Here is a 24173-nt window from a genome sequence, read left to right on the forward strand (position 1 = left end):
GACTCTTTGCTCTTTGGAGCCAACAACGTTTTATTTAATGCTTTATTTTTATTTTATTTAATGCTTTAAAATGTTTTATTTAAAGCTTTTGGTGCCCTCCTGTGCTTTTGGGAGCAAGTTACAGCTGCAGCTGTACCAGGGTCAGCCCTCAGGTGTTTCACCTGTCCCCCCTATCCCTCCATAGCAATTAATGTGGGGTTTGGCAGCACCTGGGGCTTCTCCAGGACTATCTCCAGTTCTGGCCATAAAGACCAGATGGTAAATCCCACCTTGGGGTGCCTTGTTGTAGAGGTCCTCAGGCTCTCCTGCCATCTTACCAAGTGACAAGATGCTCATCTCCATATATCTCTAAGGAATTGTGCTCCTGTTTCTACCTCCTGCCTTTGACAGCTCTGACCCTGTTCCCAACTTCCTGCCTTGAGCATGGCCCTGAGGAGAAGGGTTTTTTGCAAACTTGGGTGACCCTGAGGGTTTCTCCTCAGTAACAAGCCTCTCTTGCTCCTGACTGGCTTGAGCAGAAAGCCCTGAAAGTCAAGAAAGTGAAGAAGGTGCTTCTCCGAAACTGAGAAGAGAGTCTCTCCAAAAGTCTTTAAAGAAAGTGCTTCTCAAAACATGTTGTGCCTCCATGGTGCCCCCATGCCCCCAGCTTCAGCTGTGCCCCATGGTGGGGACTGCCCTGGCAGAACCCAGAGCAGATGTCCTGCAGGTCGGGATGTGGCAGGAATGCCTGGCGCAGCTTTCTTGTCCCAGGAGCTGAGAGGAAAGTGCTGGCAGGTGTCCCAAGCCCCCTGCTCCAGCAAGCAGGCTGAGCCCCAACGCTGGTGGGCGCTGCCTGCTCCAGGGCTCCCTGCAAGGCTTGTGAGGGTCCCAGGCACCAGTGGCTGGGCTGCCCTCGCAGCTACAGTGACATCCATAGAAAGGGTAAGGAGAAATGCTTCCTAAGTTTGACTCACAGCTGACACCGCCTGATCCCTCCCTCCGTCCTCAGGGTGGAGAAGTCTCCTCCTCACCCTTACCCTCCTGCTTTCTCTTCCTCCCACAGAAACCAAGAGGAAAGTGGTAAAAAAAATATATTTTCAGCGACTCCTGCCTCCAGGCTGTGGCCTCGCTCAGCTGCTGGGTTTTCCTGCCCTGCTTATTTCCTTGGATCCAGCTCGATGGTAATCTGAACCGAGAAACATGAGGCTGCGAGACTTTCTGCTCACTCTGCTGCTCCTGGCCGGCCTCCTGTGGGGGGGCTCATGTGCTCAGCGCCCAGAAATCATCACCCAGGTCTCCAGCACAGAAGGTAAGCCTGGAATGCTTTCCAGGGTGGTTTTCCTTCCTGGGATCAGCAGAGAAGCCTGACTGCTGTTTCCCTCCAGATGGATGCCTCTGCTGCAGACACACCACAGATTTGTCAGGACGTTTGGGCTTGCTGATGAGAGCAGTGTAGGATTTGAGAGGATCTGCAAGAAGTACCCCCTTTCATGTTTTTTGACTCTCTTCCCTTGGTTCTGTCTGGTCTGGAGTTACCCGTAGCAGTGGGAGGCAGGAGAGGGGGATAACAGCTGATACCAATCCAGCTTTCTAAACTATTCTCGGCTGGATGCTGGCTCTTATGGGAAGTTTATGTTATTGCTCTTTCTTAAAATTGTATTTTTGGCAGGATGTGTTCTGAAAATTTTAAGTTTCTCATTGCATTGATTGCTAAACAGGTTTCATTTCTTTGAGTGGTTCCTGCAGCTGCATGTTATTTGGTATAATAAGTAGTATAGGTCTTGCAAAGATATCCTTTGAATGGAAACAGGCAAGAAAGTATAGGAAAAGTGTTAAATTACACAAAATTATGTTTTCTGAAAAAGTGATCTTGCTTACTCTTGATGCCAAGGGGGTAAGGATGTGAAAGCATTCTCCTTAGCCGAGATCCCAGGAGCCTGCTAAGAGGGAAATGGGGTGGGCAGTGTGGGAAGCCTGGGAGGGGGAGGCAATGCAGCAGAACTGCCGGCCAATTCCTGCCTCTCCACTTCTTCCCAGACTGCCCTGTCGACCTGTTCTTCGTCCTGGACACCTCAGAAAGTGTTGCCCTGAGGGTGAAGCCCTTTGGGGACCTGGTTACCCAAGTGAAAGATTTCACCAACCGGTTCATTGATAAACTCACCCAGAGGTACATGCCCCAGGGGTTTATCCAGACTGCTTTGGGGATGGAGCCTGCTGCTGGGTGGGATGCTGAGATCGCCCTGCGTGTCTGTCCGCAGAAGAAAAGAAGAAAAGCAGGAATGCTGGGAAGGGGGATGGGAGCCTCTCCCCTTGCTCAGCTGCTTGGTTTTTTTCTCTGTCTGTGCTGACAGGGCTTTAACAGGGCTGCTAGCACCCACCCTCAGGAAAGGCAGGAATTGCTGGAGTGGCAGGCATGGCAGCCCAACCCCAACACCTCTGGGTGGCTGTGTGGTTATTGCGCAGTACCAAAGCGATGCTGGTTGCAGTACTCAGGCCCAGAACGTCCTGGGTGCAGGGGTGGCAGTGGGGCACCTCTGGGGTTAAACTCAGCACTCACAGGGTGAGCTGCAGGGCAAACCCTCCCTTGCCACTGGAGCATCCCCGCTTCGGGTGCCCCTTACCCACCCCGTTCCCCAGCTCTTTATCTGTTTTCTCCTCACCCACCTCTGCAGCCACCAACCAAGGTTGGACCCTGTCTTTCCCAAGGGAATGCCCAGGGATGCCCAGGAGCACCAAAGCTCCCAGATCCCAGAAGGGGTGGTACTGGGCTTGACTGCAGGCAGGAGATCCATGGATGCACAGGGGCACCACAGGCGCTGGAGGCACGTGGGTCTTGCTGAGCTCCTCAGGGCAGCAGGAGATGTGTGCTGGTGCCCAGAGGGGCACTGTGGCACAGCCAGCAGTGCTGCACCAGCTGGAAGGGCAATGCCCTATCTCAGGAGGGTTAGGAGGGGGGCAGCTCACCTGTCCATTGCCCAGGCAGAAGAGTTGTCTACAAGGCTTTGAGTGATCAGGAGCCTTGTGCTTGGGAGCAACCTGCCAGGCCTCCAGGAGTGCAGCATCACTCTCCCCTGTGCTCAGGCCTGCAGGCTCAGTTCTGCAGTGGGATGGAGGGAACAGCAGTGGACAAGGCTCAGGTGGCTTTGGGACAGCTCCTGATGGGCAGAGAGAAGATGTGCAACACCACTCCTTTGGGACTGGCCCCCACTTACTGAAAAAGAAACCACATCCCTTTGGGATTGGTCTCCATATCCTGAAAAGATCTTTTTTTGGGGCAGTGGCCAAAGCACAGGTGGCGCTTCTTTCCCAGGGAGTCACAGGTGCTGGATATGTCAGTGCACAGAACAGGGCTGCAACACACACACACACACACACACACACATACTTATCCTTCCCCAAGTCAGAGCATCCTTCCAAGGGAGGCATCCCTCTCTGATTTTAACACATCTGGCAGTGGAAAACCTCTTTGCGGGATGTTTCAGTGGTTACCTGCCTTGCACACACACACACACATCTGGCTATCTGGCTCAGCCCCTCCTGCCCAGCTCCAGCCCCTGCTTCTTCCAGAAGCCTCTCTTGCCAAGCTGTTTGAACCCTGCAGATGCCCACCCACGGCATCGATTTGTCCTTCCACCCACAGGACAAGCTATCCTGGGGTCCCATGGTGTGCTTTGCATGGGAAGCATGTCCCAGCTTTGCAGGAGAGCAGGGAACCCTGGCAAATCCCTGTTGTTCAGAGGATTTGCATTTTCTATGCTGGTGTGAGCGAAGCGAGCCCCGTGTCCTGGTGTGTCCGTGCAGGTACTACCGCTGCGACCGCAACCTGGTGTGGAACGCGGGAGCGCTGCACTACAGCGATGAGGTGGTGCTCATCAAGAGCCTCACGCCGATGCCCAGCGGGCAGAGCGAGCTGAAGAACCGCGTGTCGTCTGTCAACTATATCGGGAAGGGCACCTACACTGACTGCGCCATCAAGCGCGGCATCGAGGAGCTGCTCATCGGGTCAGGCGGCGAGGCCGCAGCGGGCACAGCGGGGCATGGGGGTGGTGTGGGAGCTTCTGGGTTGGGACATCCCTGTGCATTGTGCAGAGCTGTCCCCAGGCTGGGAAAAGAGATCACAGCGTGAGGAAAGGGGTGGCAAATCGCTCCAGCTTTGCTGGGATGAGCCGCGCCCTGACCACAGGCTGGGGCACTGTCTGGGGTGAGTGTCCCCAGGTGTCCAACCACTCCTCTCCAGCTAAATTCTTTCAGCGTTAAATCCTGTGTTTAAACCCTTCCAGTGGTTCCCATCACAAGGAGAATAAATACCTGATAGTGGTGACTGATGGACATCCCTTGGAAGGCTACAAGGAGCCCTGTGGAGGCCTGGATGACGCTGCCAATGAAGCAAAACTCCTGGGGATCAAAGTTTTCTCTGTTGCCATCTCCCCCAACCACTTGGTAGGGACCACAGAGCAGGGATGCTTCTGGAAGGGGGTCCCCAGTGGGACCATGAGACCCCCAGGGTACAAAGGAGGGGCACTCAGAGCCGGCACAGGTGCCCACAGGTCTCACTCTGCCCTCCCCACCCCCAGGACCAGCGGCTGAACATCATTGCCACGGACCATGCCTACCGCCGCAATTTCACTGCCACCAGCCTGAAGCCCACCCGGGAGATCGATGTGGAGGAGACCATCAACACCATCATTGACATGATTGTGAGCACTGCCCACCCCCTCCCCAGCCTGCCCCCTCCCCAGGCCCCCCTGTCCCTCTTAAATCCCTTCTCTTTGCTTTCTTGTCTTGCAGAAACTTAACACAGAGCAATCGGTGAGTGTCGCCTTGTGACTGAGCCTGTCCCCTGTGGGTGACCCATGGCTAGGGGGACTTGGTGGCACAGCCCTGCCCTGCAGGCAACCCCTGTAAGCCTGGGAAGCCCCCCCAAGCAGGGTGCAGGCTGGCCCTGCTACTGCCACCTCCTCTAATGCTGTTTCCTCCTTCCCTCTGTGCAGTGCTGCTCGTTCGAGTGCCAGGTGAGTCAGGCTTTTGAGAGCCCTGTCCCCTTCCCTCTTATCCCTGTGGCCCCAGGCTGTGCCTCAGGCTGGTCTAACCCACATATCTCTCCTGCAGCCTCCCCGAGGGCCCCCTGGACCTCCTGGTGACCCTGGCCATGAGGTGAGGGACTGGTTGTGGTTGCACTGTGGGACTGGGACAGTGGGATGTGCTCACTGGGGATGCTCAGAGACCTGGAATCATTATCATAGAACCAAGAAGGTTGGAAAAGGCTCCCAACATCACCTGTGGGGCATGGACCCGCACCATGCTCCCATATGGCCAGCACCATCTGCTCCCTTTATCTGTGGAGCATTTCTGCTCCCATCCTCCCTGCTCTTCTTTCAACAGGTCATCCTTCTGTTCCTGGGGATGATGAGCTAACTGTGTTTCTCTCCTGTATTGCAGGGAGAACGAGGCAAGCCAGGTCTTCCCGGCCAGAAAGGAGAGGCTGGAGACCCAGTAAGTGAAGGATCAGCCCTGGTGACTCTGCACAGGGGCTGTTTTTGTGGCTGCTTCTGGCCAGACCTCTTGGATGCATCGTCACCAGCATCATCCCGTTTCTATGGGGTGTGCAGTCATGCCTGCCGTGCAGTGGGGAGGCTCCTCCTCTTGCTACAAGGCTTCCTTGTTCCTCACCCAAAATAGCCGTCCCTCCTGCAGGACATGTCTCTGACTCATGTGTGCCAGCCCAGGGGCGGACTCTGGGCTCCCTCCTGTGTCCTCTGACACAACAAGCACTGCAGTGTTACAGGGAAATCTTTGGTAAATAACCTAGGAGCATGAGGAAACTATTTCCCTCCTCCTCCCTCTTTTATTTTACTAGGCACACTTATTTTTGGGAGGCACATTTCTCCCACACACCTAAGCGTGCAGTTACCCGTCTTGTGTGCTCCCAAACTGAAAATCCCATGCCATGCATTTTTTCTTTCCAAGGGTTTTCTGCCCTTCCCTTTCCTCCCAAATGACATGTCCCCAAGCCCCCAGTTTCCCTCACCTCCATGAAGAGCTGGAGATGGTGGAGATGAAGGCAAGTCCTCTTGGCCCTCCACAATGATCCCATGCTCTCAGACTAGGAAAACAAGGAGCAGAGTTATGGGAGAGGCTCCTGTGTGAGAGAATGGCAGCTGAGTCCCGTATCAAGAGTCTGGGGGGATGCTGTCCAATGGTGGTGACTGAATCTGCATCTATAACACGGTGTTTCTGTACCATAGGGCAGACCAGGAGACATGGGACCTGTTGGCTACCAAGGAATGAAGGTGTGTGGGGCTGCAGGATCACAGAGGTGGTTCAGAGATGGGCCACAGGCTTTGTGCTGCCAGCGTTCTCATTCTCCCATTTCCCTTTCTCCCTTCCTCTCTAGGGTGACAAAGGAAGCCGAGGAGAAAAGGTGAGGACAGCAGGGATGTTTGGGAGAGATCCCTGTGTTCCCATGAGGGGTTATCCTGGGCTGGCCCTGCAGCTGCGTGGTGTTGGGGTCTGCTCTATGCCCCCACATCCACCCCTCCTGCTGGCACTGCCTGAGCCAAGAGCAGGGATCCAGTGGGATCCAGTGGGATCCAGCGGCGTGCAGAGGAGTGGTAAATGCCTGAGTCCTCAGGCTGAGCTGGTGTGGGGACTGCACTCCGGTGGGGGGATGGATATGCTCTGCATGGACGTCTGACACCTCTGTCCTTCCCTCTGCAGGGCTCAAGAGGAGCCAAAGGAGCCAAGGTCAGACTCTGCTTTTGCACCATTTTCCTCTGTTTGACGTTTGGGAGGCACGGGGAGTTTGGGAATCACTTCACGGTCCTCGTACTTTGTTTCAGGGTGAGAAAGGCAGGCGTGGAATCGATGGCATTGATGGCAAGAAGGTAAATCTCTCCTTCAGGGGACTTCTTGGCCTGAACACCCTAGCTTTTGCCCCTCCAAAACCATTGTGGGGTCTGGGGATGAAGCCTGTGGAGCAGTGGAGTTCCCTCCCTGCAGGGCCATCCATCTCCCAGCCAGGAATGGGGCTGGAATGTCCCTTCCAGGGGTCTGGGATGATGGATGGGGTCTTCCTGCAAGTGTCACTCATTGGGGATTCCTGTTTTTGCTTCCTGACAGGGTGAAGCGGGATACCCTGGATTACCTGGCTGCAAAGGCTCTCCTGGATTTGACGTAGGTACCCTGTGGGTGCCCCTTGCATGCAAGTGAACAGCTCTGCCATGATGGTGTGTGGAAATAGGGAATTGCTTGGAAATGTGTGATGCTTATATCCCAGCCATGGCACCTGGGGGCTGACCCTGGGGCACTCTGCCTCATCCTTGCCTGGAAGCTGTCCTCAGTTGCCCTGGGGCCGCCTGACATTGCATTTTCCCATTTTCCCTGCCTTTTCCATGCTCCCGGGATGACACATCTGTGCTGGCACCAGTGTCACCGTAGTCCAGCTACAGCAGCCCCAAACCACCTTTTCTGTAATTTTCCTCCAAGCTTCAGAAGTGTTTCAGCAATGTGGGTGCAGCACTGCTGGCACAGCTCCATGGTGCAGGAGTCCCTTCTGGCCATATCCCTCCCGTCCATCCCAACCGGGAGCTGCCTGCCAGGCTGCTGGGATGCTCAGTCCATGCACAGTTTCCTGCAGATGGTGTCACCAGTTCAGGTTTCAGCGACACTGCCTTTAATTTCAACAGGGAGCTCAAGGCCCGCCTGGACCGAAGGGAGATGCTGGTGCTTTTGGACCCAAGGGAGCAAAAGTGAGTTGCTCTGCCCAGCCTCACGCAGAGGAGGGATGCAGGAGGAAGAGGTGGAAAAAGCTTGCACTGATTGGGGCAAGACTATCACAGAATCAGAATGGTTTGGATGGGAAGGGACCTTCAAGTCCACCTCATTCCACCCCCTGCCATGGCAGGTGGAACCTTCCACTAGACCAGGTTGCTCCAAGCCCTGTCCAACCTGGCCTCTTCACTAGAGGAGGCTGCCATCACCCACAGTGTGCCCACGGCTCGAGGGTGCCCACAAGCCTGGCACAAAGCATCCCTGAGATATCAGGGGAGTGCTGTGAAAAGGTGGCTTTCACTGGGAGTGGAGTAGGGAGGGATCTGTTGGGATGGGGAGACACCAAAACCCTGAAAGAGGCGTGGGGTGCACTGTGGCTCCTGACAGCCTCTGTGCAGTGGGAGCTGAAATCCACTTCTGGATGCAGTCTTGATGGTGCCTTGTGTTCTTGTGAAGGGAGAGCCTGGGAATGATGGAAAGCCTGGCCGACAGGGCATTCCTGGCAACCCTGGAGAGAAGGTGGGTGAAGAAGCACCTTTGTGTGAACATCCTCTTGCTCTCTGTGAGAGGACCCCTGCTACAGCCTGGGCTTTGAAGCAGAACTTGCCCAAAGCTCTTCAAGTGTGCAGGGCTTTGATCCAGAACTGTCTGACCTTTTGTGTGCATCCCTGTGCCTTGCAGGGAGCTCCTGGGAACCCAGGTGAGCCTGGACCAGCTGGAGAGACTGGTGATGAGGTGAGTTCTCTACCTGTGATGCCCATGTGTGTGCTTGCTGGCCATCCCCACGCCCTGAGCACCCCTCTTGTTTCTCCACAGGGTGCTCTTGGTGAGGATGGTCCTCCTGGAGAGCGGGTAAGTGGGAGCGCCTCTCACCCACCCCCGGGCAGGGGCTGGGACCCTCTGGAAGAGGAGGAGGGCGCCTGGGGCTGAGCCTGCTCAGAGGTGGGCAGTGAAGGAGGGGTTTGGCCTGGCGGGAACAGGCCCTGATTTTGTGATGCCACCCTCTCTTTGCAGGGCAGCAATGGGGAGAGAGGACCCCCAGGCTCGCCGGGTGACCGTGGGCCGAGAGGACAGCCGGTAACTGCACCCGCAGGGCAGCCTTCCACATTTGCTTGCAAGAGGGGGGATGCTTGGAAGCCAGGGGCTGGGAATAGGTGTCCAGTAGCACCACCAGCATCTGGGCCAGCAGGCAAGCTCAGTGCCTTGACATGCAAGTTTGGGAGGGATCTGCTGTTGCCCCTTTATGCTGGCAGGTGATCACCAAACAGCCAAAAAATCCAGAGGAGAGTATGCCCAGCAAGCCAAGAGCAAGTGAACAGCTGTCAATTCCTTCCTCACAACTGGAAAACTAGTTAATGAAGAGGAAAGGGTCAAGGTGTCCTCCTCTGCGTGCTCAGGGGCTGCGTGAGCTACCAGTGGCTCGGGCAGGAGGGCACAGGTACAATCAGCATGGCAGGGCAGCATGAGTGGGTATGGATGGAAGGGAAAACACTCTTCCCTCCCCTTTTGAGTGGGAATCACTAGGAAAGTATGTTTCCAGCCTGCTGGGGTGAGTCATCAAGCGTGAGCGTGGGAGGGACAGGCAGGAACCCTCAGCAGGCCAGGACAAACATGTGGCCAGCAGCAGCCGTGCCACACGTCACAGGGAGGGGCAAGGGGCGCTCTGTGCGGGGTGGGGGTGGTGGGAGCCAGCGCATTCCACAGCAGCATCCCATAATCCTGTCCACCGTGGCACCACTCATTTCCTGTCCTGCAGCCAGGACAGCCAGGACCAGCTTGGATGGGGGAAAAGATCTGCCTTGGGAGGAGGCAGCTCTGGCTCAGAGGGGCCTCTGGCAGCCTCCCCCTCCCTGTGTGCTGCTCAGGGAGCGTCAGCGTCACCGCATGGGGTGTGCGGGGCAGATGTGGGGGAGAGGAAGGCTCGCCAGTGTCCTGCAGTTAAATTGTTCAGCAGATGATGGGCTGCTTCCTTCCAACTTTGAGTCCAAGCACGAGGCTGTGCAACCTTGCCAGAAATGTCTCAGGGTCATTTGAAAGTTTGGTTTTATATTTGCTGTTTGGCTTTTGCATCTGGATGCTTCTAGGTTGCAAACAACAGCTTTAGGTCACCAACCTCTCAACTGCTTCCCCCAAATTCCCCTCTCCTCTGCCTCCCTGACTTGTTCCTTCCTGGCTATGTGTCTTAATGAGGAAGGTGCTGCAGAGCCAGCCTGGCCTTGGCAGTCACACTGCCCTGTTGAGATGCAGCTCTGCTGGATTTGTGGAAGGCTGTTCAGTGAAAGAGAACTGAGCCATATCCATGGGATATTTCCTTCTACTGGAACTGATGGGCTGCAAAACCACTGAGACTCAGGTTTTCTGTGCCCTACTGTCCTGTCAGTTCTCTGCAAAGAGCCTTGGCTCAGGCCTCTGAGTGCTAGCAAAGGAGAGGGGAGTGAGAAGTGAGGGTGTCTCTCTTCATCTGTGCCTCATTCCCATGGAAATCCCCTTAGCTCCATAGGGATGGCAGGCTGGAGGAAGGATGCAGGATCCTGGAAGCTGTGCTCCTCCCCATGCAGACTGCCCAGGGCAGGAGCTGCTCTAGAAGAGCAGCCGTGAGTGCAGAGTGTGGCTAGTTTGGGTCCAGGGCCAGCTCTGTGTATCTGCAAAAGATTAATCTCTCCACCCTTTTGCTTTTGTGACACAAAATGGGCAGGAAAATGTCCCCTAGGTGCAAGCTTCACATGGCCTTCCTCTTAGGGCTATCTTCTTGCATTCAGTGTGGCCACGCTAGCCTGTCTTTATCTTCCTCCATCTCTGACAGCTCCCTACTCAATTCCTGAATCTGCCTCAAATCCGTGCCTGTTTGGATGGCTGCATTTCCATCCTACTGTGGGTGCTGCACCCCTGCTCCCCATTGCACACAGGTCCCTTTGCACCCACACCTGCTCCTCTGTGTGTGTTTTCAGGGAGAGCCAGGACCACCTGGTGACCAAGGGCGGGAAGGACCCCTCGGTCCACCTGGCGACCAGGTAAGAGCTTGCTTTAACTTTCTGGATCTTAGATGGAAGTGTTTGGGACATCAGGGAGAGTGGGATGGGAAGTTTAACTGATGCCACAGCATCTTGGGGCAACTTCTCAGCATCTTCCAGACCAGGAAGCAAAGCTGGTGAAGAAGGGCAAGGATTTCTATGAGAATTTGGGATATGAACAGGACCAAAAAAATGGAGACTTAGCTGCTGGGCTGTGGGCAGAACAACCTGCACACCATTTCCTAATCCCATGGAAACAGATGTCAACACATCTGACAGAACTGGAAACTGGCAAGTGCAAGATGCAGCCACACACAAAATGTTCAGGCCTGGGGCCAGAAACTGCTCACTTCACTCAGGGGTGTCAGTGACACATCTTGTGTCAGTGAGGATATCCTGACGCGGCCCGAGCGGTATCCCTGACACCCTTGGCATCCTGCAGAGACAGCCTCTCCCAGAGCCAGTGCTCCTCAAGTCTGCTGACTGCAAGGTGTGACCCTCCTGCTCTGGGGTCTGCCTGTGCCTTGTGTGCCTCAAGGAACAGATCTCAGACTCCACAGGCTTGCTGGAAAGCAGGGTTGACCACCTCCAGCCTGAGGAAGGCATCTGTCCCCTGCACAGTTGAAGGCTCCTTCTTCCCAAATGATAACTTGAGGTGTGGAGGTGTTGCTGGGTCATTCCTTCATGGCCATGGCACTGATGGCAATGGCCAACAGGATCTTTGCACCTGAGCAAGCACGCTTTGACATCACCCTTGAACTGGGCTCTGTAGGACAACTCCCCTTCTACCCACACCATCAGAGTTGTAATGGATCCCAAGGTAGAGGAATGTGTCAAGATAAACACTCCCACACTGGCAGAGCAGGACTCCCACAAGAGGTGAAGCATGGAGGCCAGCATGCAGACAGATGTGAGACAGCTTTTAAACTCCTTTCCCCTTGGCCAGATGTTGCAGAGCCCTTGGAGAAGATCTGGAGTGCAGAACATGAAAGGGGGGCTGTTGCATTCATATTGTCCCCAGTATGGGTGACCCCCATGTCAGACCTGCACTGTGCAGAGAGAGTTTGGCAGAATCCAGCTTGCTCAAGGGTCTTTTAGGGAGGTGGCCCTGGTGGGAAAGCAACTCTTCAGACGTGTGCATGTAACGATCCACTGATCAGTGCTGCAGGCTGGTGCCAGCAAAAGAGGCTGGGGCTGGACCCCCAGCTGCCTCTAACTCTGTGTGGTAGAGGCACGTTTCCAGGAGAAAGACCATGTAGAAGACAAAAATTTGATGCAAGTGTGGTGGGGCGCCAGGCTGGGACAGATCCTACTTCCAGCCAGCCTTTCTTGTTGGGGAGGAAGAGGAGAAAGAATGGCATCTCCTGTGGGCCACCAGTTTCCCCCCACCCCCCCACCACTGAACTTGAGTCAAGCCCCTGTCAGAGAGGGAAGCATTACAAAAGCAGCTCCAGTGCCTCCCCAGGCCAGAGGCTGCCCCACTGCTCCCACCACGCCAGGGAGATTTGAACAGCAGTTGCAAAGTGAGGATGATTTTTCCATGAGCTGAGGAAAAATGCTTGTGTTTGGCCAAATTAAAAATAAATGTGTAATTAGGTTTGGGTAAGAGTGGGACCTTGGCAAACACAAGTATTTTTCAAGCCGTGTTATCTGCAAGCTCTGGACCTTGGAGTGTGTTTCTCTTGGCGAGGGGAAAATGCTCCCGCTAACCTATGACTCCCTTTCATCCCGTTTCTATCTGAGAGAAGCTAAAGGCCAGCACGCTCTTTCCCTGAGCCTCATGGGACAGGTCTGGTGGCCCTTCTCTATTCCTGACCATGGTGCCCATCCCTTCTGTCGTGCGCTAGTTGCACCCAGAGAAGTGGTGGACAAGATATACTCACCCAAAATCCTGCATCATCCATCATAAACTCCTTTGAGGCCATGAGGGATTTGCGCTGTGTAGCTGCAGTGAGGATGAGAGCGGCCAGTGTGAGCCAAGGGTGTCGTGGCTCCGGCCTTGGCTGGTGTGAAGGATCACAAGTTCCTGTCCTTCCTTCCAAGGTTTCTCTCTTCTGGGCTTTTGTGCAGAAATAAGGTCACATGCCTTGAAGCAGTTCAGTGCTCTGCACTGTGCTATTTTAAGTTTTCTGCGCCCACAAGGACACCTTTCCTTGGAAGAAGGGTGGGTATGACATGTATAGATGTTCAGCACCAGGTCTCTGCATCCCTCTGTCCTCTCCATTGCCTGGGGACTGGCTGCACTCTCAGCTCCACACAAAATGCTACGTGAATGTTTGATGTGACGGCAGAGCATCACTATCCACTCATTGTCCACCATCATGTCTCACCTCCTGGAAAGCAAACCCTGCAAAGAGCTGTGAGCGCTGAGTAGAAGATGGAGGGGCTCCCTTGGGCATCTGCAGAGCTCTCAGAGAAAAGCGCCCTCCTCCTGCCTCCTCTCCTGTCTCGTGGTGTCTCTGGCCAGCCCTGCAGCTGGTGGAGCAAGCAGCCGCTGCCCAGATGGGATGTGGCAGCGTGACAGCTTTGGTCTGTTCCAGCACACGCTGCCAGGGCTCTGCAGCCTCCCGAGAACAGAAACTCCCCAGAGCCACCCTGGCTGGGACCCAGGCTTGTCCAGGCCAGAAGGCACATGGAGGTTTGTGTCACCTTCAGGGTGATGTGCTTGCACCAAGGACCATCCTCCAAGGACACCTGTGTCACGGCTGATGAGGTGCCACTGCACCACACAGCCGTGCTTGGATGCTGGGAAGCATCCGCCCATCCTCCCTGTTCCTCTTCCCACCAGGTCCTCTCTTGCTCCAGGGGTGAGCTCTGAAGGAGAGGGATGGCTTTGGGGGCCTCGGCTGCCACTAAAAGCACGTGATGTGTGGGTCACACCTGTCACACCTCAGCCCAGAAAGTTTTTGGGTTTGGTTCATGCTCAGCAGGCATCTACCTCCCACAGGGTTTCGCAGAGAAAATGGTGTTAAAGGAGGAAGGAGGAAAAGGAGAAGCCAGGCATGGCTCCTGAAGCACCTCCCCATCAGTACTCACCCTCATCTCTAGGTCCATTCTGAGGCTTTCCAAGGTGGACCTAACTTGGCAATGGGCACCTCTACCCATCAAATCACAAAACGAAGGAACCAGCCCTTCAGGACAGGAGTGACAGCAAGAGAAAGCCCCTTTGAGAGAACTTTCTGTGTTTCCCTAGGGTGAGCCTGGACCTTCAGGACCCAAAGGCTACCGGGGAGATGATGGCCCCCCCGGCAGTGAGGTCAGTGCTGCTTCATCATTGCTTCTTCTGCAGGGAGGGGATGCAGGGACGTGCTGCAGGTGCTGCCATCAGGGCTTTCCCCAAATATCATGGATACTGGAATGCTGTTGAACCTATTGGCACAGGCTCCAGTACTGGCTTCCTGGCAGACCCATCCAAGCATTTCCATGGGTCCTTCAGGCCACAGCTGCCTTTTGCCCCACCTCCCTCAAGTCATTTCTTGGAGAGGTTATTGCTACACCACAAACCACAGAGCTTCCCATCACGAGAGCTGGGGAAGATGCTGTCTGGGAGCAGCCACCTGAATCTGCCAGCAGCAGGTTTGATCCCCAGGGTGGGGAGCAAATGGAAGCCAAGCACAGCTGTTGGCTTACATAGAAATCCTAGAACATTTGATCCCAGTTTGGGTTGGGACTCATCTTAAAGCTCATCCTTTTCCCCCCTCCCTGCCATGGGCAGGGACACCTTCCACTATCTCAGGTTACTCCAAGCCCCGTCCAACCTGGCCTGGAACACCTCCAGGGCCTCCCTAGCCTCTGAGTAAAGAACTTTCTGGCATCAACCCTCACACTGCTCTTGCATAAGCACAACACTTCCACGGTGGGCTCGTGTTGGTAGCTGGTTGCCTCAGAAGTCATTGTTTTCCCAGCTCAGATGATGATGTGCAATTCTTGACTCCTTCTTCTGCCTCTTTCAGGGTCCAAAGGGATTGCCTGGAGCACCTGGGCTGCCTGGGGACCCTGGGCTGATGGGAGAAAGGGTGAGTGGTACTGCTGGGGAGATACACTGTCCAAGGAGACCAGCATCCTGCTGCCATGCTATCTGAGGGGTCTGCATTTCTTTATCTCATCTGTGTCTGCCTTCCTTTGCAGGGGGAGGATGGTCCTCCTGGGAATGGCACAATTGGATTCACAGGTGCCCCAGTAAGTTTTTTGTGCAACCTTGAAACTGTAATACCACTATGTCTACTTGTCCAACCTAACACACTTCCTTTTCTCCATCCCCAGGGGCAGCCAGGAGACAGAGGCAACCCTGGCACTAACGTAAGTGCGCTACTTCCTCGGCCACACAGGATTTACCCTTGGTGGTGGTTTGGCACTTGGAACTTCTCCATCAGCTGCATGTTGGAATGGGTTCCCTGAAGCAACCCGCATCTCCAGAACCCTCTTTTCTCTCTGCCCACCTCTCCCTGCAGTGTATGCTTCCAGTGGAGGTGTCCTGCTTTGGCTGTAACACCCAGGGGCAGCAGCTTGTGCTGGGTGCTCTCTGAAGCAGTCCGAGAGCCAGAGTTTGGGGTTGGGAATGTCACCCAGGGGAACTGGATAATGCTATGCTGAGGGATTGATTTAGTGTTGGGTTAATGTTTGCATTTGATCTTAGAGGTTTTTTCCAACCTAAACAGTGGCAGTGGAAGCCACCGAAGAAGTTCTCGTCACCAAGAGCACTGAAATCTGGTGCTGGGAGCCTGTGTGCTGCTCTCCACCCCTGTCCCAAACCAGCTTTCATGAGGTCACCACATGCCAGCACCAACTTCACCACGATAGCAACAGCTGGTCACACAGCATCTCATCCATCCTGTTTTTCAGGGAACAAAAGGCTACGTCGGACCTAAAGGTGACGAAGGGGAAGCTGGTGACCCTGGAAATGATGTGAGTAATCATGTGAATCCTCTCTTCCTATGAGCACAGTGCAGGAGCCTTGGGCAATGATGGGCCACAGCTCATCAGATTTTGTAAATCTCCAGCCTTTGCCTCCGAGCAGTGACTGATGGATAGCAATGGGAGCTCCCTCCAGGTGTTCATTTTGTGTCTGACAGTTGGCGAACTTCCACATTTGTTAAGGTGAGGTGGGCATCACCTCTGCAAGGCTTTGTATGCTTCCAGGTGGCACTGATGATGATGGCACTGGTGATCTGAGCTTTATCACTGGCCCATGGAGGGAGATTTCCCCAGTGTCCCTTCCAAGTCTTCATTTAATTGAGTACAGCAACCTCAGATAACACTTCAATGGTGAAGCAGGGCTCATCAGACATCTAGAGGGAAAGGTGCTGTGTTGGAATCCTTAAAATCAGAGGTTTTTGGTACAGCTGTGAAAGGCAGGTGTCAGAGACAGCAGAACTGTGATTAGAGCTAAGCAGTAGCCATAAGATTCATCAGTAGAAAAGTTATATAAGAAGTAGAAAGTAAGGACGAATAGAACAATGATCTGTGTATTAACGCTTAGATAGAATAACTCATTAAGCTGCAAAAAAGTCTATCTAGTGAGATATTAGGAAGTTCTAAGCTTAATAATGGAGCTCTGTGCATTGTATTTTAAGGTTTACAAGTAGGTGTTGTATTCTAAATAAGCAAGCATTGTTTTAACTAAAGGTACGTGTGCTTACAGTGGTTGGATAGAAGTACTGTCAATACACTTTTGCTTTGTGTGATTGGTCAAAAACTTTTAAAGGAAGTTGTAACATGCAGTTCTTTGTCGGGGACGTGAGCTGCTGGCATCTTCCCATTGCCATAACCATGTAATGAGACTGATGCTGGAAGATAAACAGCTCGAGACGCGTTCCCCAGCAGTCCCATCCCGTTGGTGATTTGTACAGAGACCCCGGCCAGCACTAGTGCTGCCCCCTGACACACACAGATTTATGAGTTTTGGTTTTGTTTTTATTCCAGAACCTGACCCCTGGGCCCAGTGGCATCAAAGGAGCAAAGGGCCACAGGGGACGTGAAGGTCCCCCGGTAAGTAAGGATCCTCTCAGGGTTGGTCCCAGTGGCATGCATCCCACCATCCCTCCATCCATCCCTCCATCCCTTCATGCTCTGGGTGCTCTGGGGGCAACACCAAGCCATGCACACACTGTGTGTGCTCGCTGCCTTCCCACCTGGGTGTACGTGGCACATGTGGAAGTGGATCTCCTCCTTCCACCTCCATGCAGCAGCAGGGAATCATGCAAACAAGCAGATATTCCTTCTCCAAGCCCAGTGCAGGGGCCAGCAACTGCGAAGCCAAGAGGCTTTTCACAACTCTGCATTGCTTGTCAAGGTGCCATTAGAGTACACCACAGATAGGACTGACTGCTCCTGTAACTCCTTTGTGCTTCTGTCTGACAGGGACCACCAGGACCCGTGGGGCCTCCAGGACCAGATGTGAGTGGGACAGGACTGGGGTGCTGCCTTCTGGCCTGCTCTATGCCTTGTTTTTTGCTGTTAATCAAACATTTCTTTTCCTCTGTTTTCAGGAATGTGAAATCTTGGACATCATCATGAAGATGTGCTGTGAGTATCCCTGTACCTCTCCTCCCACCCTGCTCAGTGCCTTGATAAGCAAGAGGCAGCTGCTTTGCTGCTTTTCCCTGTCCTCAGGCAGTGGAATGCCATCCATGGGCATCTCTCTGCTTTCATGTGCCACAATTAAGTGTCCTTGATCCACAGACCTCCAACTCCATCTCTAGAGTAGCTCATACAACTGTGCCTCACTTGTATGTGGCGCAGACTTTTTTGTCTGTGGTTCTGTTCAGGGAAAACATGAGCAAAGTTGTGTAGAAGTCCTTGAGTAGCCCATTTTGCAGGGGTTTTTTTTAATGAATATCATGGTCTAATATACCCTCCTGGGAAGGGGGGGTCTGGTTTGGAGTGTCCTGCCATGGGGAGAAGCAGCACAAATTTCCTGCAGAGGACTTCTGGCCCATGGCCAGTAATAAAGCACTGGAAGGACACAGGGTACATGGAGAACTGACTTTAAGCTCTATATATTCTGGTGATTTACTTAGCTTTTATTTTTGTTTAAATAAGAATGCATCAGCATGTGCAGACACAGAACTGTGTGTGTGTGTGGTGCTCCAGGTCAGGGCATCATGATCTGAAATGGGAAAGAATCTGGGTATTTCAAGTGGGAGAGAAACCTCCATGAGCTTGGATTGTCCTGGCCAGGTGTCCGTGTGTTTGCAGAGACGCAAATCTGCAGTCTGCATTAGGGCGTGAAAAATCCTTTTGTCAAGAATTTTAATGTTGTCTCTTTCTCTCCCTTTTCCTCTAGCTTGCTGTGGTGAGTGTTACTTGGCAAAGTTGCTCTGCAAGCGTTTGCTAGTCCTTCTCCTTCCTTGCACCCCTCCCTGCTCTCACTACATGGAGATGTAGTGAGGGCCTTTGAGGGAGAACCAGGTATGAGCTGGGCAAGGGAGGGCAGGAAGCAATCTCTGAGAGTGCCACACAGATTAGAGGCTGAGGTGGCTGGGTTCTGCAACTGGAAAACAGCTGTCAAGGTGTCCTGTGTACCAGCAGGGTGGATTTTCTCTGCCCGTTTTACAGTTGGGATGTCTCTTCTGGGCACACTGTGAATCTAGTTCTGGCCTCTTCCTTCCAAATCTTGTGCTGGTCAGCAGAGGAATGTGCTGGGCTTTATTCCGTGATGCTGCCCTGATGAGTTGGGTTTGCAGTCCAAAAGCTTGAAGGTGGATCCAAGGGCACATTATATTCTTCAATAATGAGAAAGAGGGGAGCAAACTGAGTTAGGCTCCTCCAGCCCACCAGTGCCACCTCTGTCCTGCTGGGCTGGGTGAATGGAAGAAATGAGAAGGTTTATGAGGGAATGGGTTATGGAATAATTACTGGGTGGTTTGAGGGTACTCACAGCCTGAAAATGCTGCATGTCTTATTAGGGAGCAAATGCACATGGAAAAAATTGTAAACTGGCTCTCAAGTCTCCTATGCAGCTATTTTCCTGCATTGTTTTACACCGTGCTTTGGGGCATAGGCACCCAGCTGGGCAGGCCTGCAGCAGGCATCAGCTACTTCCTTCAGAAATGCTTCCCTGAAAAACATGTCCTTCTGCTCCTGTGCCTTGCTCCAGAGTGCACCTGTGGTCCCGTCGACCTCCTGTTTGTGTTGGACAGCTCAGAGAGCATTGGCCTGCAGAACTTCCAGATTGCCAAGGACTTTATCATCAAAGTCATCGACCGCCTGAGCAAGGATGAGCGGGTCAAGGTGACATTTCCACTGAGCGCTGTGAAATCCTTGTGTACACTCACTTATTTTTCACTGCAAGCAGGAAAATGGGGAGGTGCCCCCACTCCAAAAAGCCTCCACCAGGCTTGGCTTCAATCTGGGGGTGGGTCTTTCCAAATTCATAAATTGATGGAGATTAGACAGCAGATCGTTTTCCCAAAATAGACATTTCACTCTATTTGGGCAAACAGACTCTGTTTCCTCCATGTCCCAGAGCAGATGGTGCATTGAACATTCAATCAGCCTGATCAATCAGTGTCTCAGTCTCTCCCTTGTTCTGATGAGCATTTCAGGTGTCTGGAGTGTGTTGGAAGTTTCTGATGTCCAGCTCCCAAGCTTGGATTTAGGTCACCCAGTTAAGCAGTCTACTAAAAATGACCCTTGCAGCCCAAACCCAGCAATACTGTCCCCATAGTGAGTCTCTCAGTCTGAAGAGGGACACAAATGCTTGCTCTTCTTCCTGCCTCCTCTCTGGTAACCTGCTGTATGTTTTATTTAACTCTGTGGTTTGAAGGGCTGTTGGGAATCCAGACTTTCCTGAAAGTATAACCAGCCACATCTAAAGCACATACTCTGCTGTTGAATACTAGTGTGGTGGGCATACATGGGGCTTTTTGGATGGCAAAGAGCCAGTAATAAGCAGAAAAGGTAGAGCTGGGTAGCAAAACCACTGTGTTGGAAGAAAACCAGGAGTCTTGAAAACATATCTTCTCATGGAACCATAGAATCCCCTGAGTTAGAAGGGATCCAAGGATCAAATCCAGCTCCTGACTCTTCACACAGGACAATCCCAAGAATTCTACCATGTGCCTGAGAGTCCAGTGGCTGCTGTTGAGACCAGTGAGCTGTGAGATCTAGGTTTGGGTCTCCTTTTCATTTACTCTCACCATATTGGTCCCAATGTGCATCCACTCCTGGTGGGGCTCTGCCTGCCCAGAATAAGGCAGAAGAGAAACATCAGAGCCTGCCATGAAGGCAGGAGAAACCAACAGCAGGATTCTGAGATTCTGCGTTCCCCTGAGGTGTGTGCCCCTAATTGGTTTCTGTTCTGTCCCACAGTTTGAAGCTGGGGAGTCCCGTGTGGGCGTTGTGCAGTACAGCCATGACAACACGCAGGAGCTGGTGGCCATGGGGGATGCCAACATCGACAACATCGGAGCACTCAAGCAGTGAGTCAGTGGGGTCCGGCCCAGGGGAACCTACTCACCCCCTACTCACCCCATTGCAGCTCCTGCAGCTGCAATGATCTAGATGTCCTTTAGTGGAAGGTTAAATGGCTAGTGGCATCATAAGTGGTGCTAAGGCTAAAATAAGGAGCTTGCCAGTTTTCCACCCAAATCCTCATGCAGGGTGTCTGCCTGGCCACAAGCCATGTTCTTACTCCTCCAGTACCCATGGGCAGGGCCGGCAGGCTCACTGGTGCCTGTCCTTGCAGGGCAGTCAAGAACCTGCAGTGGATTGCTGGGGGCACCTACACTGGGGAGGCCCTGCAGTTCACCAAGGACAACCTGCTGCGGAGGTTCACGTCTGACAAGCGCGTGGCCATCGTCATCACAGACGGGCGCTCCGACACGCTGCGGGACCCCACCCCGCTCAACTCCCTGTGTGACGTCACCCCGGTAAGGGCACGGGGCACCTGCCGTGCGGCAGCTGTGCGGCACCATGCAGGCTCTCTGGGCCTCTCCACGTCCTTGCTACTCAAGGCTGGGGCCGGGGCACAGGTGTCACTAGAAGCACTTTCACAAAGTGGCAGGCATACACATTATGAATGCATTAGATGATGAATGCATCCAGTGATGGACTCGAACTTCCCCACAGGTGGTTTCCCTTGGGATTGGTGACATTTTCCGGAACCCTCCAAATCCAGATCACCTGAATGACATTGCTTGTTTAAGCAGACCAACCAGGCCAGGACTGTCCATTCAAAGGGACAACTATGCTGAGCTCCTGGATGACACCTTCTTGCAGAACATCACCTCGTACATCTGCCAAGGTGGATGAAAGGCAGTGGCTGGAGTCAATGGGATAGGTGGTGAGGGATGCAGGATGCCCTCCCTTGTGTCCCCTCAGTCATGCTCTTAAGCCAGGACAAGGGTATCTTGTATCTCAGAATACTTTGTGGTCAGGTCCCTATCCTCACCTGCTGCAGGACATGTCTGTCCACACCATTTTTCATGCATGTTTATAGCCTTTGCACAGGTGGCAAAGGTGGGTGTTCACCTTCTGGAGGGGAGCTTTTGTCCCTTCTGTGGGTCTGGGGACAAGTGGTTTTTCTGGGCCAGCTGGTGACATTAATCTCTCTTATATTCTTAACAGAGAAAAAATGTCCTGACTACACCTGCCCAAGTGAGTATTGACTCCTCATGCCACGCTGAGGGGCTGTGGGTGGTGTGATGGGGGAAGTGGGAGCTTTTGTTTGTGGGGATGCACAGCTCGGCCACCTCTTGCAATGGGGATGTTCCTGGTCTGGAGAGGTGAGCAAGATCTGTCAGACACTCTCAGGGTCTCTCACACACACATACCAGCCCAAAGCAGCTGGGGGAAAGCATAGATGGTTGTTTCTCTGGCATCTCAAAAGTAGAGAGGAGGCTGAGAATGATCGCAGCCCTCCCAGGTTTTAGCAACTGACTTCACTATCTGCTCCTACTGTCTAGTAGTGGAAGCATGAGCAAAATTAATTCTGTGGCAGGGATATTGGAGAAAGGTGCTTGAAAAGCGAGAACGGGAGGGTTTTAATGGAGTCTCCCTCCATTAAAAGGAGTGTAATCAGTCCTCAGAATTTCCATGGAAAGAAGGGAAGTGAGGACGATGAAGTGGTTCCCCAGACACACTGTGTTTAAACAAGAGTCACTAGATTATCTCAGCCAAATAAACATCTACAGCCTATCCTAAACCAAATAAAAGAAGGAATGAATGGGTGAAAGGACAAGCATAGGACAGCACTGGGGTAGGGGAAAGAAAGCTAGCACGAATGGACATTTCCCAAGTCTGACAAGACAGGAAGCCTGTGAGACAAGCCAGTGACTTCATTGGCTTTCCATGGAAGAGCCAAAGTGTAACAAGCCCTGGACCTTTCCCCTTGCAGTCACCTTCACTGGGCCAGCCGACATCACGCTGCTGGTGGACAGCTCCACCAGCGTGGGGAGCAAGAACTTCGAGACCACCAAGAAGTTTGTGAAGCGGCTGGCAGGGCGGTTTCTGGAGGCCAGCAAGCCCACCGATGACTCCGTGCGCATCTCGGTGGTGCAGTACAGCGGCCGGAACCAGCAGAAAGTGGAAACTCAGTTCCAGTACAACTACACAGTTATTGCCAAGGCCATTGACAACATGGAGTTCATGAATGATGCCACGGACGTGAATTCTGCTCTGCAGTTCATCACAGAGATGTACCGGCGCTCTGCCCGCGCTGCGGCCAAGAAGAGGGTGCTGGTGTTTTCTGACGGACACTCCCAAGGGATCACCGCCAGGGCCATTGAGAGGGCTGTGCAGGACGCACAGAAGGCTGACATTGAGATCTATGTGCTGGCAGTGGGAAGCCAAGCCAATGAGCCCAACATTCGTGTCCTGGTCACAGGGAAGAGCGCAGATTACGATGTGGTTTATGGTGAGAGGCACCTTTTCCGTGTGCCTGATTACACCTCTCTGCTGCGTGGTGTCTTCTACCAAACTGTGTCCAGGAAGATAGCTGTTGACTGAGCATCTGGGTGGGTTTCTGCCAAGGCCATAGCTGCTTCTGTCTCACCTAAAAAGGAAAACCAACAAAGCAAAAAAAAAATTTAACCTTATTCTTGACCAACCTGAGGAATTTACATCTATGCAGATAACCATAGTGCCACAGCCTGGCTGTACATAGTCCCTTCCCTTCTCTCTCTGCTTCATCATCTGTGTCTCTACTCTGTTAGCCTCATATTCCCTTGCTGCCCATGACTGCCTTCCCTCCCCACAGCAGGAAAACACAAGCACACCTAGGAATAAGCCATCAGAACACAAATACCAACCTCATCCCACTGTGTTTTTGCCAAGAATCAGGATGAGGGCTTTTGTACCACTAAGATCTAGCCTGGTCTCTTAAGGCTGATTATTCTCTTTTTAGCTACCTTTTTTTTTTTTTCTTTCCATTTCCTTCTCTCTTTCACATTTCATTTGAGCACTTGCCCAGCTCATCATGATCCTAACCTAATGCTGTGCTTTGAGTGAAATATTCACACTTCAGCAAGCTTTGAGAGGGGATCGTTTTCATAGCTGGCAAGTTTGGTTCATATCTCCCATGCCTGGGGAGGAGGGAGGGCTGGACTGCACTACCCAAGCTGTGTGCAAGCACGTCTGGCCTCCAGAGCCAGGGCATGGGACACTCACTTCCCAGGGCTGGGATAGAGGTGGGTGGTGGAGCATCCCTCAGAACTGATGCTCCCATTCAGGGCAGAGAGGCTACACACCAACTAAAGGAAAGATGGGCAGCAGCCTTTCAGGAGGGGGGAAACCCTTAAAAGAAACAACTTAACTGCACTCCTTCACTTAATGATCTCATGGTCCTACAGTGAAATCAGGAACCTCATGAATAACCTGATAACTTGTTTATTGGTCAAGCTCCATTCTGGAAAATCTCTCTGAGCCCAGTTAGTGGGATTTTTTTTTTAATATTTTAATTTTTTTTTTATTATTATTTTAAAAGAGTGAAGATGACTTATTCCCAGGAAGCTCTCTTGGAGTACTGTTTCTATAGGACCACCTAGGGGTTAGGCACCTGGGCCCTAGGGAAACCCACTAACTGCACTATATATTGAATTAAGGCCTCATCCTCAGCCCAGAGAAGTCAAGTGAAAGGCTGCCATCATCTCCCAGGGTCTTTGACTCACACTCTAAGATATATTGACAAAGGTGCTATCACTTATGTGGGTGATGTGGACCCTTGGTGTTTACACAGTTGTTTCCAGGACCACACTGAAAATGTGGTTTGGCTGGGTGAGATATTGTTTCAGCGCTTCCACTGGTGCTCTTGCTATGAATTCATGCACTTCAGAGAAACCAACAGTGACTGCCAGGTATCGGGACCCCAAACTCTTTACTTTGCATCCAAAACCCCATTGTACCAGTTAGTTTTATTTTATGCCTGTGTTTTACTAAAATTGTCCACTTTGGAAATTTGTCAAATAAATTGTT

General features: G+C 52.8%; 1 protein-coding gene across 1 annotated transcript; it reads left to right on the plus strand.

Annotated features, from left to right (window-relative positions):
• The first annotated feature begins 1057 nt into the window (after positions 1–1057).
• On the plus strand, positions 1058–24173 carry COL6A1 (collagen type VI alpha 1 chain). Its single transcript, XM_064718820.1, has 35 exons — positions 1058–1288; positions 2017–2146; positions 3781–3981; positions 4260–4419; positions 4554–4676; positions 4768–4788; positions 4971–4991; positions 5089–5133; positions 5419–5472; positions 6225–6269; positions 6374–6400; positions 6697–6723; positions 6819–6863; positions 7099–7152; positions 7665–7727; positions 8206–8268; positions 8431–8484; positions 8566–8601; positions 8764–8826; positions 10698–10760; positions 13954–14016; positions 14714–14776; positions 14889–14939; positions 15024–15059; positions 15603–15665; positions 16683–16748; positions 17121–17156; positions 17249–17285; positions 18046–18054; positions 18859–18992; positions 20073–20182; positions 20449–20632; positions 20832–21006; positions 21330–21359; positions 22099–24173. Exons 1-35 carry the CDS (start codon positions 1180–1182, stop codon positions 22707–22709), a joined length of 3072 nt encoding a protein of 1023 aa, XP_064574890.1. The 5' UTR covers positions 1058–1179; the 3' UTR covers positions 22710–24173.

The sequence above is a fragment of the Zonotrichia leucophrys genome, chromosome 7 (genome assembly GCF_028769735.1).
Source record: "Zonotrichia leucophrys gambelii isolate GWCS_2022_RI chromosome 7, RI_Zleu_2.0, whole genome shotgun sequence".
Lineage (NCBI taxonomy): Eukaryota > Metazoa > Chordata > Aves > Passeriformes > Passerellidae > Zonotrichia > Zonotrichia leucophrys.